Below are 18,580 nucleotides of genomic sequence, written 5' to 3' on the forward strand. Positions count from 1 at the left end.
TGATTATCTTATATGTCTCTATTAAGTCACCTCTCCTCCTCCTTCTCTCCAACGAAAACAACCTCAAGTCCCTCAGCCTTTCCTCGTAAGACCTTCCCTCCATACCAGGAAACATCCTAGTAAATCTCCTCTGCACCCTTTCCATAGCTTCCACATCCTTCCTATAATGCGGTGACCAGAACTGCACGCAATACTCCAGGTGCGGTCTCACCAGAGTTTTGTACAGCTGCAGCATGACATCGTGGCTCCGAAACTCGATCCCCCTACTAATAAAAGCTAACACACCATATGCCTTCTTAACAGCCCTATTAACCTGGGTAGCAACCTTCAGGGATTTATGCACCTGGACACCAAGATCTCTCTGTTCATCTACACTACCAAGAATCTTCCCATTAGCCCAGTACTCTGCATTCCTGTTACTCCTTCCAAAGTGAATCACCTCACACTTTTCCGCATTAAACTCCATTTGCCATCTCTCAGCCCAGCTCTGCAGCCTATCTATGTCCCTCTGTACCCTACAACATCCTTCGGCACTATCCACAACTCCACCGACCTTAGTGTCATCCGCAAATTTACTAACCCACCCTTCTACACCCTCTTCCAGGTCATTTATAAAAATGACAAACAGCAGTGGCCCCAAAACAGATCCTTGCGGTACACCACTAGTAACTAAACTCCAGGATGAACATTTGCCATCAACCACCACCCTCTGTCTTCTTTCAGCTAGCCAATTTCTGATCCAAAGCTCTAAATCACCTTCAACCCCATACTTCTGTATTTTCTGCAATAGCCTACCATGGGGAACCTTATCAAACGCCTTACTTAAATCCATATACACCACATCCACTGCTTTACCCTCATCCACCTGTTTGGTCACCTTCTCGAAAAACTCAATAAGGTTTGTGAGGCACGACCTACCCGTCACAAAACCGTGCTGACTATCGCTAATGAACTTATTCTTTTCAAGATGATTATAAATCCTGTCTCTTATAACCTTTTCCAACATTTTACCCACAACCGAAGTAAGGCTCACAGGTCTATAATTACCAGGGCTCTCTACTCCCCTTCTTGAACAAGGGGACAACATTTGCTATTGATGAGGGTTGTGCAGTGGATGTGGTCTGTGTGGATTTAGTAAGGTATTTGACAAGGTCCTGCATGGCAGACAGATCAGTAAAATGAAAGCCCATGGGATACAGGGGAATGTGGCAGGTTGGATCCAGAATTGGCTCAGGGACAGGAAACAAAGGGTAGTAGTCCACTAATGTTTTTGCGAATGGAAAGCGGTTTCCACTGGCGTTCCACAGGGCTCAGTGTTGGGTCCCTTGCTGTTTGTAGTATATATTAATGATTTGGACTTAAATGTGGGAGGCATGATTGGGAAATTTGCTGATGACACAAAAATTGGCCGTGTACTTAAGAGTGAAGAGGACAGCCGTAGACTCCAGAATGATACCAATGGTTTGGTTGAGCGGGTGGAAAAGTGACAAATGGAATTCAGTCCGAAGAAGTGTGAGGTAATGCATTTGGGGAGGGCAAATAAAACGAGGGAATACACAATAAATGGAAGGACATTGAGAGGGGTAGAAGAAGTGAGAGAACTTGGAGTGCATGTCCACAGCTCCCTGAAGGTGGCAGGAGAGGTAGATAGAGTGGTGAAGAAGGCATTTGGAATGCTTTCCTTCACTGGCCGAAGTATAGAATACGAAAGCAGAGATGTGATGCTGGAACTGTATAAAACGCAGGTTGGGCCACAGCTGGAGTATTGTGTACAGTTCTGGTCACCACATTACAGGAAGGACAAATTGGCTGTGGAGGGAGTACAGAGGAGATTTACAAGAATGTTGCCTGGGCTTGAAAGGTGCAGCTATGAGGAAAGACTGGATAGGCTAGGGTTGTTTTCCCTGGAACAGAGGAGGTTGAGGGGAGATTTAATTGAGGTGCACAAAATTATGAGGAGATAGAGTGGACAGAATGGACCTGTTCCCCTGGCCGGGAGGTCAGTTACCAGGGGGCACAGATTTAAGGTGATTGGGAGAAGGATTAGCGGGGACATGAGGAAAAACCTTTTCGCCCAGAGGGTGGTGGGTGTCTGGAATTCGCTGCCAGGAACAGTGGTGGAGGCAGAAACCTTCAATTCTTTTAAAAGGTACCTGGACATGAACCTGAAGTGCTGTAATATGCAAGGCTATGGACCAGGTGCATGAAGGTGGGATTAGATTGGGCGGCTAGTTTTTTTCGGCCGGCACGGACACGATGGGCTGAATGGTCTCCTACTGTGCTGTTATGGTTCTACGTATTTGTCCACGACAGTATTGGTAGGAGTGACCACTGCACAGTCCTTGTGGAGACAAAGGCCTGTCTCCCCATGGAAGATACCCTCCATCGTGTTGTGTAGCTCTACCACCGTTCTAAATGGGACAGATTCAGCACAGATCTAGCGGCTCAAAACTAGGCATCCATCACATGCTGTGGGCCATCAGCATTGTTTATTCCACTGCAATCTGTAATATCATGCCCCGGCATATCCCTCACTTTACCATTACCATCAAGCCAGGGGACTAAGCCTGGTTCAATGAGGAGTGTAGGATAGCATGCCAGGGGCAGCACCAGGCACACCTAAAAATGAGGTGCCGACCTGGTGAAGAGACAACACAGGACTAAATGCACGCTGAACAGCAGAAGCAGCATGCTAGCGACGGAGGTGAGCAATCCCACAAGCAACGGATCAGATCTAAGCTCTGCAGTCCTGCCACATCCAGTCGTGAATGGTGGTGGACAATTAAACAACTGACAGGAGGTGGCGGCTCCACAAATAACTTCATCCTCAACGATGGGGGAGCCCAGCACATCAGTGCAAAAGACAAGGCTGAAGCATTTGCAACCACCTTCTGCCAGAAGTGCCGAGTGGATGATCCATTTCGGCCTCCTCCTAAGGTCCCCAGCACCACCGATGCCAGTGGCTGTGGTTGCTGGAGGTCAATCATCTGAGCTCCAGGACATCACTGCAGGGTAGTGTCCTAGGCCCAACCATCTTCAGCTGCTTCATCAATGACCTTCCTTCTATCATAAGGACAGAAGTGGGGATGTTCGCTGATGATTGCACAATGTTCAGCACCATTTGCGACTCCTCAAATACTGAAGTAGTCCGTGTAGAAATGCAGCAAGACCTGGACAATATCCAGGCTTGGGCTGATAAGTGGCAAGTAACATTTGCGCCACACAAGTGCCAGGCAATGACCATCTCCAACAAAAGAGAATCTAACCATCTCCCCTTGACATTCAATGGCATTACCATCGCCGAATCCCCCACTATCAACATCTTAGGGGGCTACCATTGACAAGAAACTGAACTGGAGTAGCCATATAAATACTGTGGCTACAAGAGCAGGTTAGAGGCTAGGAATCCTGCGGCGAGTAACTCACCTCCTGACTCCCCAAAGCCTGTCCACCATCGACAAGGCACAAGTCAGGAGTGTGATGGAATATTCTCCACTTGCCTGGATGGGTGCAGCTCCAACAACACTCAAGAAGCTCGACACCATCAGGACAAAGCAGCCCGCTTGATTGGCACCCCATCTACAAACTCCCTTCACCACCGACACACAGTGGCAGCAGTGTGTACCATCTACAAGATGCACTGCAGCAACTCACCGAGGCTCCTTAGACAGCACCTTTCAAACCCGCGACCTCTACCACCTGGAAGCACAAGAGCAGCAGATGCATGGGAACACCACCACCTGCAAGTTCCCCTCCAAGTCACACACCATCCTGACTTGGAACTATATCGGCCGTTCCTTCACTGTCGTTGGGTTAAAATCCTGGAACTCCCTTCCTGAAGGAACTGTGGGTGTACCTACCCCACAAGGACTGCAGCGGTTCAAGAAGGCAGCTCACCACCACCTTCTCAAGGGCAATTAGGGATGGGCAATAAATGCTGGCATAGCCAGTGATGCCCACATCCCATGAATGAATAAAAAAAAGTCTTCAGCCGATTCAATTCACTCCATGTGATATCAAGAAACAACTGAGCGCACTCGATACAGCAACTGCTATGGGCCCTGACAACATCCCGGCAACAGTACTTAAGACTTGTGCTCCAGAACGAGCCGCATCCCTAGCCAAGCTGTTCCTGTACAACTACAACACTAACATCTACCCAACAATGTACAAAATTGCCTCGACATGCCCTGTCTATAAAAAGCAGAAAAAATCCAATCTGGCCAATTACCACCCCAACAGTCTATCCTCTATTACACAGCAATAACCTGCTCACCAATGCTCAGTTCGGGTTCTGGCAGTCTTCATTGTAGCCTTGGTTCAGAAATGGACAAGGGGGCTGAATTCCAGAGGTGAAGTGAGTGACTGCCCTTGAAATCAAGGCAGCATTTTATCGAGTGTAGCATCAAGGAGCCCTAGCGAAGTTGAAGTCAATGGGAATCAGGGGGAAAACTCTCCACTGGTGGTGTCATACCAAAGGAAGATGGTTGTTGGGAGGCCAAAGAGCCAAGTCCTAGGACATCGCTGCAGGAGTTCCTCAGGATAATGTGCTATGCCCAACCATCTTCAACTCACCTCCTTACTCCCCAAAGGCTGTTCACCATCTACAAGGCACAAGTCAGGAGTGTGATGGAATACCCTCCACTTACCTAGATGGGTGCAACTCCTTGATCGGCACCCCACCCACCACCTTAAACATTCACTCCCTCCATCACTGGTGCGTAGTGACAGCTGTGTGTACCACATACAAGATACATTTTAGCAACTCGCCAAGCTTCCTTCAACAGCACCTTCCTAAACCCACGATCCCTACCACCTAGAAGGATAAGGGCAGCAGACGCATGGGAGCACCACCCCCTGCAAGTTCCCCACCAGGTCACGCACTATCCTGACTTGGAACTATAATTCCTTCACTGTTACTGGGTCAGAAACCTGGAACTCCCTTTCTAACAGGACTGTGGGTGTACCTACACCGGATCGGCTGCAGCCGATCAAGGCGGTTGCTTACCACCTTCTCAAGGGCAATTAAGGATAGGTAACAAATGCTGACCTTACCAGTGATGCTCACATCCCATGAAAGAATTAAAAAAAAACCCTAGGAACCTGAAGTCCTCCCTCCTGCACTAATTCTCAAGCCATACATTCACTTGCCCTATCTTCCTATTTTTGTACTCATTCGCACGTGGCACTGGGAGTAACCCAGAGAGCTTTGAGGTCCTGTTCTTTAACGTTTTTCCGAGCTCCTGAAACTCTAGGGCATCAACCCTTTCCCTTCCTGTCATTGGTTTTAACATGGCTGATCCCTTTCCTTCGCAGAACAACCTGTACCCGTACTTAATGTTTTATAAGCAGAGTGGAATATCTACTCTTCCATTCTGTTGTATTCCATCAGTTACAATAACAATTTATATTTATATACCAACTTTAGCATCGCACAAGCTCCCAAGGCGCTGCACAGAAGCACAAATCAGACAAAGGTTTATACCAAGCCATATAAAGTGATAATAGGACAGGTAGCCAAACACTCTGTCAAAGAGGTAGGTTTGAAGGAATAGAGGGAGAGGCAGAGAGGGAATTCCAAAGCTTGGGGTTTAGTCAGCTGAAGTCACTGCCCCTCAATAGTGGCGCGATGAAAACTGGATATGCGCTGGAGATCAGAAAAGAGGACCGCAGAGATCCCAGAGGGTTGTGAGGCTTAGAGGAGGGTACAAAAATAGGGAATGGGGTAAGGCCATGGAGGGACTTGCACGCAAGTATGAGAATTTCAAAAATGCGATGTTGACAGATTGGGGAGCCAGTGTCGATCAGCGAGCACAAAGGTGGGGGCAAGTTAGGAAACGTGCAAGAGATTTTCGATTAACCTTAAGTTTATGGAAGAAGCGTCTTTGTTGTTTTGGCATCTCCAGAACGGTCAGGTTTGTAATGATTGTAAACACATTTACACACAAAATACTGGTCGTTTACTTGTTTAATGGTCAATAAAATTGTCTGTTGGTTCATGGCCTCAACCTGATTATGATGAGCTGTACGTTGAATCAAAAGTGAGATCATGTGGCTATTTGTGGCATATTCCAGTAAGAACGTAGGAGACTACTCAGTTCCTTGAACCCATTCTTGCCATTCAATTAGATCACGGATGATCCATTGCCACTTACCTGCCAGTGAGCCCGAGTATGGCAAGGAGGGTTTTCCGTTCGCACCCCCCCACCATGATCACTACATCCACCAAGACACTGGGTAGGTAGGGGTGCACTTGGGGTCATAAGGGACAGCAGGCCCACTTACAGGGGATGAATATTTAGCGTCAAAAGTCCAAGCAACGTGAAGCTTGAATGTAACCTGTTTTACATTACAAAATGCATGCAATTTGTGACAAAAAAAAAATCAATTGAAACCAGTTCAACACAGTCTGTTGTGTTCGTTGGTGCTGTGCCACTCTCCTGTACTGTCCTCGCATTGGAGGACGACTGACAGGGAAGTGCCTGATTGTCACTTCCTCTCACACAAACAGGCAGGTTGGTAACTAGGCCCCTGACCACCAGGCAAACGGTGGAGTAAGGCCTGACTGGTGGTCCCAGTTCACACATTCAATGGCCAACTGTGCCGTGTTGCTACTGTGATACCAAGACGCACGATCCAGATGCAAGGGGAGGGTGCAGTCTGCTCTGTTAGGACAGAACGTGAGCATTCAGCCACAGTTTGTTTGAAAGGTGTCGTCTGTGAGTGTCCCGCGGCTGACAGATATTCAATGAAACATTTTGCTTCTCCAAACAAGCGCCTGGTCCACCTTGTGGGATCCCGCTTTTCTCTCCAACTGGATTTCCATTTGTCTCTTTTGCCCACGGTGCTCCTCTTTGGCTCTTCCCCATGCCCCCTTTTCCCTGGACCTGTACTTGCTTAAAAACAGTTCCTCTCTTTTTGAAAAGAGGCAGCGGAGGTACGATGGTTCCAAAGGCCTCCTTCTGCATTGTATCATTCCATGAACTTCTACTTCTGATGAACAGTCATTGGACTGGAAACGTGAACTCTGCTTCCTCTCTCTGCAGGCGCTGTCTGACCTGCTGAGCATTTATTGGTTCTTTATTTCAGGCTTTGGACATCTGTAGTATTTTGCCTTTTGTTTCTGTCTCTTTCACCAATTTGGTTGGCGAGATGGGAAAAAGCCGAGAAACAATACGTGGCTGAATTGGATTCAGGCCATCAACAGGAGGAATGTAGGTGGTGGAGGGGTCAAGGTAGTAAATAGTCACAGGAGGAGGAAAGGCATTGGTGGAGGTTGGAGCGAGGTGAGCTGTTTGACCTTGCTTGTATCTCCAAGGGTCGGACTGATGCTCACACGAATCAAGACGTGCTTCACCCCCGGCGATTACATCCCTGACTCCAATTCCTCCGCGGATAGCCTGCAGGCGGCGGGACGGTGAGTCTAGTGCACCGACGTGACTAGATTAACTCCGGGAGGTTGGCGCACCATCCAGTCCAGTAGTTGCGCTCGACGTGTTGCCATTTCCTTGCAGAGATTGCTTTGGTTGCTGCTCCTAACCATCGGCATCCTTTGAGGCCTGCTTCCTGGCGTGCATGCGCCGGTGGCGGGACAGATTGGAGGAATCGTTGAAGGACTTGCCACAGGCGGGGCAGCGGAAGGGCCTCTCACCCGTGTGGGTGCCCTCGTGCCGGCGAAGGCTGCAGGGGTCGCGGAAGCGACGGCTGCAGGCTGGGCAGGGGTAGGGCCGGCCCTGGACGTGGGTGCGCTGGTGGGCTGCCAGGCTGGAAAGCTGGCGGAAGGCACGGAAGCAGGCGGGACACTGGAAAGGCTTCTCACCGGTGTGGGTGCGGCGATGAATAGCCAGGTTGGAGGACTGGGCGAATTCCCGGCCACACTGGCTGCACTCATAGGGCTTCTCGCCCGTGTGGATGCGGTGGTGGGCGACCAGGTTGGACAACTGACTGAAGGCCCGGTCGCACTCGGGGCACTGGTAGGGCTTGGCGCCCCGGTGGGTCAGCTGGTGCTTGCGGAGGCTGGACAGCTGGCTGAAGGCTTTGCCGCAGGAGTGGCAGAGGAAGGGCTTCTCGCCTGTGTGGATCCGCATGTGCAGTGCCAGGGTGGAGGCTCCGTTGAAACGCTTGCTGCAGATCAGGCAGGGGAAGGGCTTGAGGTCGGAGTGGCTGCGCCGGTGGGTGGCCAGCGTGGAGGACTGGCTGAACTCCTTGCCGCACTCGGGGCACTGATAGGGCTTCTCGCCCGTGTGGGTGCGGAGGTGAGTGGCCAGGGTGGAGGAGCGGCTGAAGCCCTTGGTGCACTGGGGGCAGCGGAAGGGCTTCTCGCCCGTGTGGGTGCGCCGGTGGGTGGCCAGGTGGGAGGACTGGCTGAACTCCTTGCCGCACTCGGGGCACTGATAGGGCTTCTCGCCCGTGTGGGTGCGGAGGTGAGTGGCCAGGGTGGAGGAGCGGCCGAAGCCCTTGGCGCACCGGGGGCAGCGGAAGGGCTTCTCGCCCGTGTGGCAGCGCTGGTGGGTCAGCAGGTTGGTGGAGCGGCTGAAGCCCTTTCCGCAAACCGGGCAGCGGAAGGGCTTGTGCCCGGGGCACGGGTGGGCCGCCAGGGCGGGCAGGCGGCTGAATTCCCGCCCGCAGGCCAGGCACCGGTGCAGCCTCTCCCCGGCGTGGGTCCGCAGATGCCGCTTGAGGTGGGAATTCCGGGCGAAGCTCTTGCCGCACTCTGAGCAGATGAACCTCTTTGGGCCCCCTCGGGTTTCCAACCCTTCGGCAGGGCTCAGAGCCGTCTGAAGGCAGGACTCCGTCTGGGGCTCATCCCCCATGGCTGCACCTACAATAGATAGATCCTGATTACTTTGGTGTCAGATTGCCGGTGACGCTTTCACGCGGCCTTTCCCGATTCGCTGCAGGTTATTTGGGTTTTGAATCTGAGACGACCAAGGGATTCTTTCTGACTCGCCCCCGCGAAGCTTCCACCTCTCTCTCTCTCACAAGTGCTACCCCCAGCACCCTGCTCTTGCTCATACCTCAGTGCTGTGAGGACTAAAGGCTTCCTGAGAAGGCGGGAGAGAAGTATCAAAGGGAAGAAGGGAGGGAGAGAGAGAGGGAGAGCTAGAGGGGTGGGAGGAGGAGAGGGATGGGGTGGGGCAGGGGAATGAGAGAATGGGAGATGCTTCTTCCGTGCTTGCTGCCGTGCAACCTTCCAGCACCTGGCAGCATTTCAACACACTTGGTTTTGGAATGGTTAAGAGGTAAAAAAGACAACATGCTCAGGGGGGTAACTGTGAAAAATATATTTCTTCTCAAGAGCACAGGAGTGAGCACGATAGTGGGATTAGACTGGATGGGATATTAAAGGATATGGGAAGCGCACAGGAGATCAGGATTAACCCAGGTGGGATATTGAAGGGTACGGGAAGTGAGCAGAAAACGGGGTTAAACCAGGTGGTTCAGTTGCAGACAAAACTGACATTTTTTAAAACAGTGTGTTATGTTTTATAATTCTCCTGTCATTAGAAAATAGCCTGTCGTTCCCCAGTAACATCGCTCACAGATCCATGGGAGATGGGTGGAGGGAATTAAAGGGATGGGTGAGTGAGAGAGGATAGGGACAGCAGAGTTCAGCCTCACATTAAACCGTGCTGCCCATGTGCTGTCCTTGCTGATCGACACACCAGGTCATAAGTCCCCACCACGGCCTCTCCCACCCTCTTGTCACTGTCTCTTCCAAACCTACTGAACTTCCCCAAGACCTCCATTCCTCAGACTCAACTTAGCCTATCCCTCCCCTTCCTTTTCCTTCATCCCACCACTGGGAGCCCTGCCTTCAGCCGCATGCCTCCTACTGTGTGGAAATTTGCTCCCTAAAACCACCTGCTTCCCCTCCCCCCCCACCCCGCCCTTGTAAAAACATCCTCAAACCCCCAATCCCTGAGCAAGCAGCCGGGCTCCCCTTGGTATTGCTCCCTTTCAGGCTCCTTCCTCCTGTTACAAGGCACTTTGGGATGTTTTTAACTGCTGAAGACGCAGCGTAAATGCAGTTTCTCCTGGTGTTGACTCAGCCTGAATGGCTCCCCTTTGCTGACCAACCACATTTGGGGAGTTATTTCAATTTCAAGACAGATTCTGCAGTAATGCAGATTCAAATCCAAGGCGCGCCCCCTCATAAAACGCTCCCCCTCCCATACCGTTCAATTAAAGTCTCCCCATTCAATCCCTCAGTTCGAGGCTCCCTCCCACCGTTCGAGACCCGCTCCCACTTTTCAAGGACCCCCGAATAAAAGTCCCCTTGATTTAAAGCTCCTTTGTCAATTAAAGTCCCATTCCTCGAATAAATGTCCCTCATCTCCTGAATTAAAGTCCCCTCCTCCTGAATTAAAACCCCCCTCCTCCTGAATTAAAATCCCCTTTTCCTCAATTAAAATCCACCTCCTTAATTAAAATCCCCCTCCTTTTCCTGAATTAAAGTCCCCATCCTGAATTAATCTCCCCTCCTTAATTAAAGTCCACCTCCCCTGAATTAATCTCCTCTGAATTAAACTCCCCCTCCTGAATTAAAGTCCCCCTCCTGAATTAATCTCCCCTGAATTAAACTCCCCCTCCTGAATTAATCTCCCCACCTTAATTAAAGTCCACCTCCCCTGAATTAATCTCCTCTGAATTAAAGTCTCCCTCGTGAATTAATGTCCCCTAAATTAAAGTCCCCCTCCTGAATTAAACTCCCCCTCCTGAATTAATCTCCCCACCTTAATTAAAGTCCACCTCCCCTGAATTAATCTCCTCTGAATTAAAGTCTCCCTCCTGAATTAATCGCCCCTGAATTAAAGTCCCCCTCCTGAATTAAAGTCCCCCTCCTGAATTAAAATCCCCCTCCTGAATTAATCTCCCCTGAATTAAACTCCCCCCTCCTGAATTAATCTCCCCTGAATTAAACTCCCCCCTCCTGAATTAATCTCCCCTGAATTAAACTCCTCCTCCTGAATTAATCGCCCCTGAATTAAAGTCCCCCTCCTGAATTAAAGTCCCCCTCCTGAATTAAAATCCCCCTCCTGAATTAATCTCCCCTGAATTAAACTCCCCCTCCTGAATTAATCTCCCCTGAATTAAACTCCTCCTCCTGAATTAATCTCCCCTGAATTAATCTCCCCTGAATTAAACTCCTCCTCCTGAATTAATCTCCCCTGAATTAAACTCCTCCTCCTGAATTAATCTCCCCTGAATTAAACTCCCCCCTCCTGAATTAATCTCCCCTGAATTAAACTCCTCCTCCTGAATTAATCTCCCCTGAATTAAACTCCCCCCTCCTGAATTAATCTCCCCTGAATTAAACTCCTCCTCCTGAATTAATCTCCCCTGAATTAAACTCCCCCCTCCTGAATTAATCTCCCCTGAATTAAACTCCTCCTCCTGAATTAATGTCCCCTGAATTAAACTCCCCCTCCTGAATTAATGTCCCCTGAATTAAACTCCCCCCTCCTGAATTAATCCCCCCTGAATTAAACTCCCCCTCCTGAATTAATGTCCCCTGAATTAAACTCCCCCCTCCTGAATTAATGTCCCCTGAATTAATCTCCCCCTCCTGAATTAATGTCCCCTGAATTAAACTCCCCCCTCCTAAATTAATCCCCCCTGAATTAATCTCCCCTGAATTAAACTCCCCCTCCTGAATTAATGTCCCCTGAATTAATCTCCCCCTCCTGAATTAATCTCCCCTGAATTAAACTCCCCCCTCCTGAATTAAACTCCCCCCTCCTGAATTAAACTCCCCCCTCCTGAATTAGTGTCCCCTGAATTAAACTCCCCACTCCTGAATTATCTCCCCTCAATTAAACTCCCCCTCCTGAATTAATCTCCCCTGAATTAAACTCCCCCCTCCTGAATTAATCTCCCCACTCCTGAATTAATCTCCCCACTCCTGAATTAATCTCCCCTCAATTAAACTCCCCCCTCCTGAATTAATCTCCCCTGAATTAAACTCCCCCTCCTGAATTAATCTCCCCTGAATTAAACTCCCCCCTCCTGAATTAATCTCCCCTGAATTAAACTCCCCCCTCCTGAATTAATCTCCCCTGAATTAAACTCCCCACTCCTGATTTAATCTCCCCTCAATTAAACTCCCCCCTCCTGAATTAATCTCCCCTGAATTAAACTCCCCCCTCCTGAATTAATGTCCCCTGAATTAAACTCCCCCCTCCTGAATTAATCTCCCCTGAATTAAACTCCCCCCTCCTGAATTAATATCCCCTGAATTAAACTCCCCCCTCCTGAATTAATATCCCCCCTCCTGAATTAATGTCCCCTGAATTAAACTCCCCCCTCCTGAATTAGTATCCCCTGAATTAAGCTCCCCCTGCCTGAATTAATGTCACCTGAATTAAACTCCCCCCTCCTGAATTAATCTCCCCTGAATTAAAGTCCCCCCTCCTGAATTAATATCCCCTGAATTAAACTCCCCCCTCCTGAATTAAAGTCCCCCTCCTGTATTAATATCCCCTGAATTAAAGTCCCCCTCCTGTATTAATATCCCCTGAATTAAAGTCCCCCCATGAATTAATATCCCCTGAATTAAACTCCCCCCTCCTGAATTAATATCCCCTGAATTAAAGTCCCCCCTCCTGAATTAATCTCCCCTGAATTAAAGTCCCCCCCATGAATTAATATCCCCTGAATTAAACTCCCCCCTCCTGAATTAACATCCCCTGAATTAAAGTCCCCCTCCTGTATTAATATCCCCTGAATTAAAGTCCCCCCATGAATTAATGTATCCTGAATTAAAGTCCCCCCATGAATTAATGTATCCTGAATTAAAGTCCCCCTCCTGAATTAATATCACCTGAATTAAAGTCCCCCCATGAATTAATGTCCCCTGAATTAAAGTCCCCCCATGAATTAATGTATCCTGAATTAAACTCCCCCCTCCTGAATTAATATCCCCTGAATTAAAGTCCCCCTCCTGTATTAATATCCCCTGAATTAAAGTCCCCCCATGAATTAATGTATCCTGAATTAAAGTCCCCCTCCTGAATTAATATCACCTGAATTAAAGTCCCCCCATGAATTAATGTCCCCTGAATTAAAGTCCCCCATGAATTAATGTATCCTGAATTAAAGTCCCCCCATGAATTAATCTCCCCTGAATTAAAGTCCCCCCTCCTGAATTAATATCCCCTGAATTAAAGTCCCCCCTCCTGAATTAATGTCCCCTGAATTAAAGTCCCCCCTCCTGAATTAATGTCCCCTGAATTAAAGTCCCCCCTCCTGAATTAATGTCCCCTGAATTAAAGTCCCCCTCCTGTATTAAAACCCCCTGAATTAAAGTCCCCCTCCTGAATTAAAGTCCCCTCCTGAATTAATCTCCCCTGAATTAAACTCCCCCTCCTGAATTAATCGCCCCTGAATTAAAGTCCCCCTCCTGAATTAAAGTCCACCTCCTGAATTAAAATCCACCTCCTGAATTAATCCCCCCTGAATTAAACTCACCCTCCTGAATTAATATCCCCTGAATTAAACTCCCCCTCCTGAATTAATCTCCCCTGAATTAATCTCCCCTAAATTAAACTCCCCCCTCTTGAATTAATCTCCCCTGAATTAAACTCCTCCTCCTGAATTAATGTTCCCTGAATTAAACTCACCCTCCTGACTTAATCTCCCCTGAATTAAACTCCCCCTCCTGAATTAATCTCCCCTGAATTAATCTCCCCTAAATTAAACTCCCCCCTCTTGAATTAATCTCCCCTGAATTAAACTCCTCCTCCTGAATTAATGTTCCCTGAATTAAACTCCCCCTCCTGACTTAATCTCCCCTGAATTAAACTCCCCCTCCTGAATTAATCTCCCCTGAATTAATCTCCCCTAAATTAAACTCCCCCCTCTTGAATTAATCTCCCCTGAATTAAACTCCTCCTCCTGAATTAATGTCCCTGAATTAAAGTCCCCCCATGAATTAATGTCCCTGAATTAAAGTCCCCCCATGAATTAATGTATCCTGAATTAAAGTCCCTGAATTAAAGTCCCCCATGAATTAATGTATCCTGAATTAAAGTCCCCCATGAATTATTGTATCCTGAATTAAAGTCCCCCACATGAATTAATGTATCCTGAATTAAAGTCCCCCCATGAATTAATGTATCCTGAATTAAAGTCCCCCACATGAATTAATGTCCCTGAATTAAGGTCCCCCATGAATTAATGTCCCCTGAATTAAAGTCCCCCCATGAATTAATGTATCCTGAATTAAAGTCCCCCACATGAATTAATGTCCCTGAATTAAAGTCCCCCCATGAATTAATGTCCCTGAATTAAAGTCCCCCCATGAATAAATGTATCCTGAATTAAAGTCCCTGAATTAAAGTCCCCCATGAATTAATGTATCCTGAATTAAAGTCCCCCACATGAATTAAAGTCCCCCCATGAATTAATGTCCCTGAATTAAAGTCCCCCCATGAATTAATGTATCCTGAATTAAAGTCCCCCATGAATTAATGTCCCTGAATTAAAGTCCCCCCCATGAATTAATGTCCCTGAATTAAAGTCCCCCCATGAATTAATGTATCCTGAATTAAAGTCCCCCACATGAATTAATGTATCCTGAATTAAAGTCCCCCACATGAATTAATGTCCCTGAATTAAAGTCCCCCCATGAATTAATGTCCCTGAATTAAAGTCCCCCCATGAATTAATGTCCCTGAATTAAAGTCCCCCCATGAATTAATGTATCCTGAATTAAAGTCCCCCCATGAATTAATGTCCCTGAATTAAAGTCCCCCCATGAATTAATGTATCCTGAATTAAAGTCCCCCACATGAATTAATGTATCCTGAATTAAAGTCCCCCACATGAATTAATGTCCCTGAATTAAAGTCCCCCCATGAATTAATGTCCCTGAATTAAAGTCCCCCCATGAATTAATGTATCCTGAATTAAAGTCCCCCCATGAATTAATGTCCCTGAATTAAAGTCCCCCCATGAATTAATGTATCCTGAATTAAAGTCCCCCACATGAATTAATGTATCCTGAATTAAAGTCCCCCCATGAATTAATGTCCCTGAATTAAAGTCCCCCCATGAATTAATGTATCCTGAATTAAAGTCCCCCCATGAATTAATGTCCCTGAATTAAAGTCCCCCCATGAATTAATGTATCCTGAATTAAAGTCCCCCCATGAATTAATGTCCCTGAATTAAAGTCCCCCCATGAATTAATGTCCCTGAATTAAAGTCCCCCCATGAATTAATGTATCCTGAATTAAAGTCCCCCATGAATTAATGTATCCTGAATTAAAGTCCCCCACATGAATTAATGTATCCTGAATTAAAGTCCCCCCATGAATTAATGTATCCTGAATTAAAGTCCCTGAATTAAAGTCCCACATGAATTAATGTATCCTGAATTAAAGTCCCCCCATGAATTAATGTATCCTGAATTAAAGTCCCCCACATGAATTAATGTATCCTGAATTAAAGTCCCCCACATGAATTAATGTATCCTGAATTAAAGTCCCTGAATTAAAGTCCCCCATGAATTAATGTATCCTGAATTAAAGTCCCCCACATGAATTAATGTATCCTGAATTAAAGTCCCCCCATGAATTAATGTATCCTGAATTAAAGTCCCCCCATGAATTAATGTATCCTGAATTAAAGTCCCCCCATGAATTAATGTCCCTGAATTAAAGTCCCCCCATGAATTAATGTATCCTGAATTAAAGTCCCCCACATGAATTAATGTATCCTGAATTAAAGTCCCCCCATGAATTAATGTATCCTGAATTAAAGTCCCCCCATGAATTAATGTCCCTGAATTAAAGTCCCCCCATGAATTAATGTCCCTGAATTAAAGTCCCCCCATGAATTAATGTATCCTGAATTAAAGTCCCCCCATGAATTAATGTCCCTGAATTAAAGTCCCCCCATGAATTAATGTATCCTGAATTAAAGACCCCCATGAATTAATGTATCCTGAATTAAAGTCCCCCCATGAATTAATGTATCCTGAATTAAAGTCCCCCCATGAATTAATGTATCCTGAATTAAAGTCCCCCCATGAATTAATGTATCCTGAATTAAAGTCCCCCCATGAATTAATGTATCCTGAATTAAAGTCCCCCCATGAATTAATGTATCCTGAATTAAAGTCCCCCCATGAATTAATGTATCCTGAATTAAAGTCCCCCCATGAATTAATGTATCCTGAATTAAAGTCCCCCCATGAATTAATGTATCCTGAATTAATGTCCCTGAATTAAAGTCCCCCCATGAATTAATGTATCCTGAATTAAAGTCCCCCCATGAATTAATGTATCCTGAATTAAAGTCCCCCATGAATTAATGTATCCTGAATTAAAGTCCCCCCATGAATTAATGTCCCTGAATTAAAGTCCCCCCATGAATTAATGTATCCTGAATTAAAGTCCCCCCATGAATTAATGTATCCTGAATTAAAGTCCCCCCATGAATTAATGTATCCTGAATTAAAGTCCCCCCATGAATTAATGTATCCTGAATTAAAGTCCCCCCATGAATTAATGTATCCTGAATTAAAGTCCCCCCATGAATTAATGTCCCTGAATTAAAGTCCCCCCATGAATTAATGTATCCTGAATTAAAGTCCCCCCATGAATTAATGTCCCTGAATTAAAGTCCCCCCATGAATTAATGTCCCTGAATTAAAGTCCCCCCATGAATTAATGTATCCTGAATTAAAGTCCCCCATGAATTAATGTATCCTGAATTAAAGTCCCCCACATGAATTAATGTATCCTGAATTAAAGTCCCCCCATGAATTAATGTATCCTGAATTAAAGTCCCTGAATTAAAGTCCCACATGAATTAATGTATCCTGAATTAAAGTCCCCCCATGAATTAATGTATCCTGAATTAAAGTCCCCCACATGAATTAATGTATCCTGAATTAAAGTCCCCCACATGAATTAATGTATCCTGAATTAAAGTCCCTGAATTAAAGTCCCCCATGAATTAATGTATCCTGAATTAAAGTCCCCCACATGAATTAATGTATCCTGAATTAAAGTCCCCCCATGAATTAATGTATCCTGAATTAAAGTCCCCCCATGAATTAATGTATCCTGAATTAAAGTCCCCCCATGAATTAATGTCCCTGAATTAAAGTCCCCCCATGAATTAATGTATCCTGAATTAAAGTCCCCCACATGAATTAATGTATCCTGAATTAAAGTCCCCCCATGAATTAATGTATCCTGAATTAAAGTCCCCCCATGAATTAATGTCCCTGAATTAAAGTCCCCCCATGAATTAATGTCCCTGAATTAAAGTCCCCCCATGAATTAATGTATCCTGAATTAAAGTCCCCCCATGAATTAATGTCCCTGAATTAAAGTCCCCCCATGAATTAATGTATCCTGAATTAAAGTCCCCCCATGAATTAATGTATCCTGAATTAAAGTCCCCCCATGAATTAATGTATCCTGAATTAAAGTCCCCCCATGAATTAATGTATCCTGAATTAAAGTCCCCCCATGAATTAATGTATCCTGAATTAAAGTCCCCCCATGAATTAATGTATCCTGAATTAAAGTCCCCCCATGAATTAATGTATCCTGAATTAAAGTCCCCCACATGAATTAATGTATCCTGAATTAAAGTCCCCCACATGAATTAATGTATCCTGAATTAAAGTCCCTGAATTAATGTCCCTGAATTAAAGTCCCCCCATGAATTAATGTATCCTGAATTAAAGTCCCCCCATGAATTAATGTATCCTGAATTAAAGTCCCCCCATGAATTAATGTATCCTGAATTAAAGTCCCCCCATGAATTAATGTCCCTGAATTAAAGTCCCCCCATGAATTAATGTATCCTGAATTAAAGTCCCCCCATGAATTAATGTATCCTGAATTAAAGTCCCCCCATGAATTAATGTATCCTGAATTAAAGTCCCCCCATGAATTAATGTATCCTGAATTAAAGTCCCCCCATGAATTAATGTATCCTGAATTAAAGTCCCCCCATGAATTAATGTATCCTGAATTAAAGTCCCCCCATGTATTAATGTATCCTGAATTAAAGTCCCCCCATGTATTAATGTATCCTGAATTAATGTCCCCCTCCTGAATTAAAGTTCCCCCTCCTGAATTTATGTCCCCTGAATTAAAGTCCCCCTCCTGAATTTATGGCCCCTGATTTAAAGTCGCCATCCCTGACCCCTCCAACCTCCCCTCCAACGCTCAAACACAGTGGGGCCGAGCAGCGCCTGCCTGGCTCCCATTCCAGAACCTTCCACGCCGGCCCCGCCCCATTCCAGAACCTTCCACGCCGGCCCCGCCCCATTCCAGAACCTTCCTCCCCGGCCCAGCCCCCCCCCCCCGTTCCTCACCAGCAGCTCCCCCTCGCGCGCCGACCGTTAACCGAAACTCCGCGCGGGAAGCCCGGCTCCGCCTCTCGTCGGCACGCTCCGGGGCGGCTAGAATGATTGACAGTTCAGCTGGCCATTCAGTGGCGGGTATCCCGTGCACCGGACCGCCAATCATAGTCATCAGCCAATCGTCAGCGTGTGGGCGGAACTTGTTGTCAAACCTTCCCCCCCCCCTCCCTCATCAACCCCGCCCTTCCC

At 46.7% G+C, this 18,580-nt stretch overlaps 1 protein-coding gene across 1 annotated transcript; it reads right to left on the reverse strand.

The window, feature by feature from the left end:
- Positions 1-5,900: 5,900 nt before the first annotated feature.
- LOC137358389 (zinc finger and SCAN domain-containing protein 2-like) lies at positions 5,901-18,418 on the reverse strand. The gene is made up of 2 exons (XM_068024332.1): positions 18,344-18,418; positions 5,901-8,821 (listed from the first exon to the last, which is right to left on the reverse strand). The coding sequence occupies exon 2, from the start codon at positions 8,811-8,813 to the stop codon at positions 7,536-7,538; it is 1,278 nt and encodes a 425-aa protein (XP_067880433.1). The 5' UTR covers positions 8,814-8,821; positions 18,344-18,418; the 3' UTR covers positions 5,901-7,535.
- Positions 18,419-18,580: the final 162 nt, after the last annotated feature.

This window comes from Heterodontus francisci, chromosome 49 (genome assembly GCF_036365525.1).
Source record: "Heterodontus francisci isolate sHetFra1 chromosome 49, sHetFra1.hap1, whole genome shotgun sequence".
Lineage (NCBI taxonomy): Eukaryota > Metazoa > Chordata > Chondrichthyes > Heterodontiformes > Heterodontidae > Heterodontus > Heterodontus francisci.

What these genes read in the sequence shown, in the direction of transcription:
- LOC137358389 (XM_068024332.1), bottom strand. Translation starts at nt 8,813, where the DNA reads ATGGGGGATGAGCCCCAGACGGAGTCCTGCCTTCAGACGGCTCTGAGC.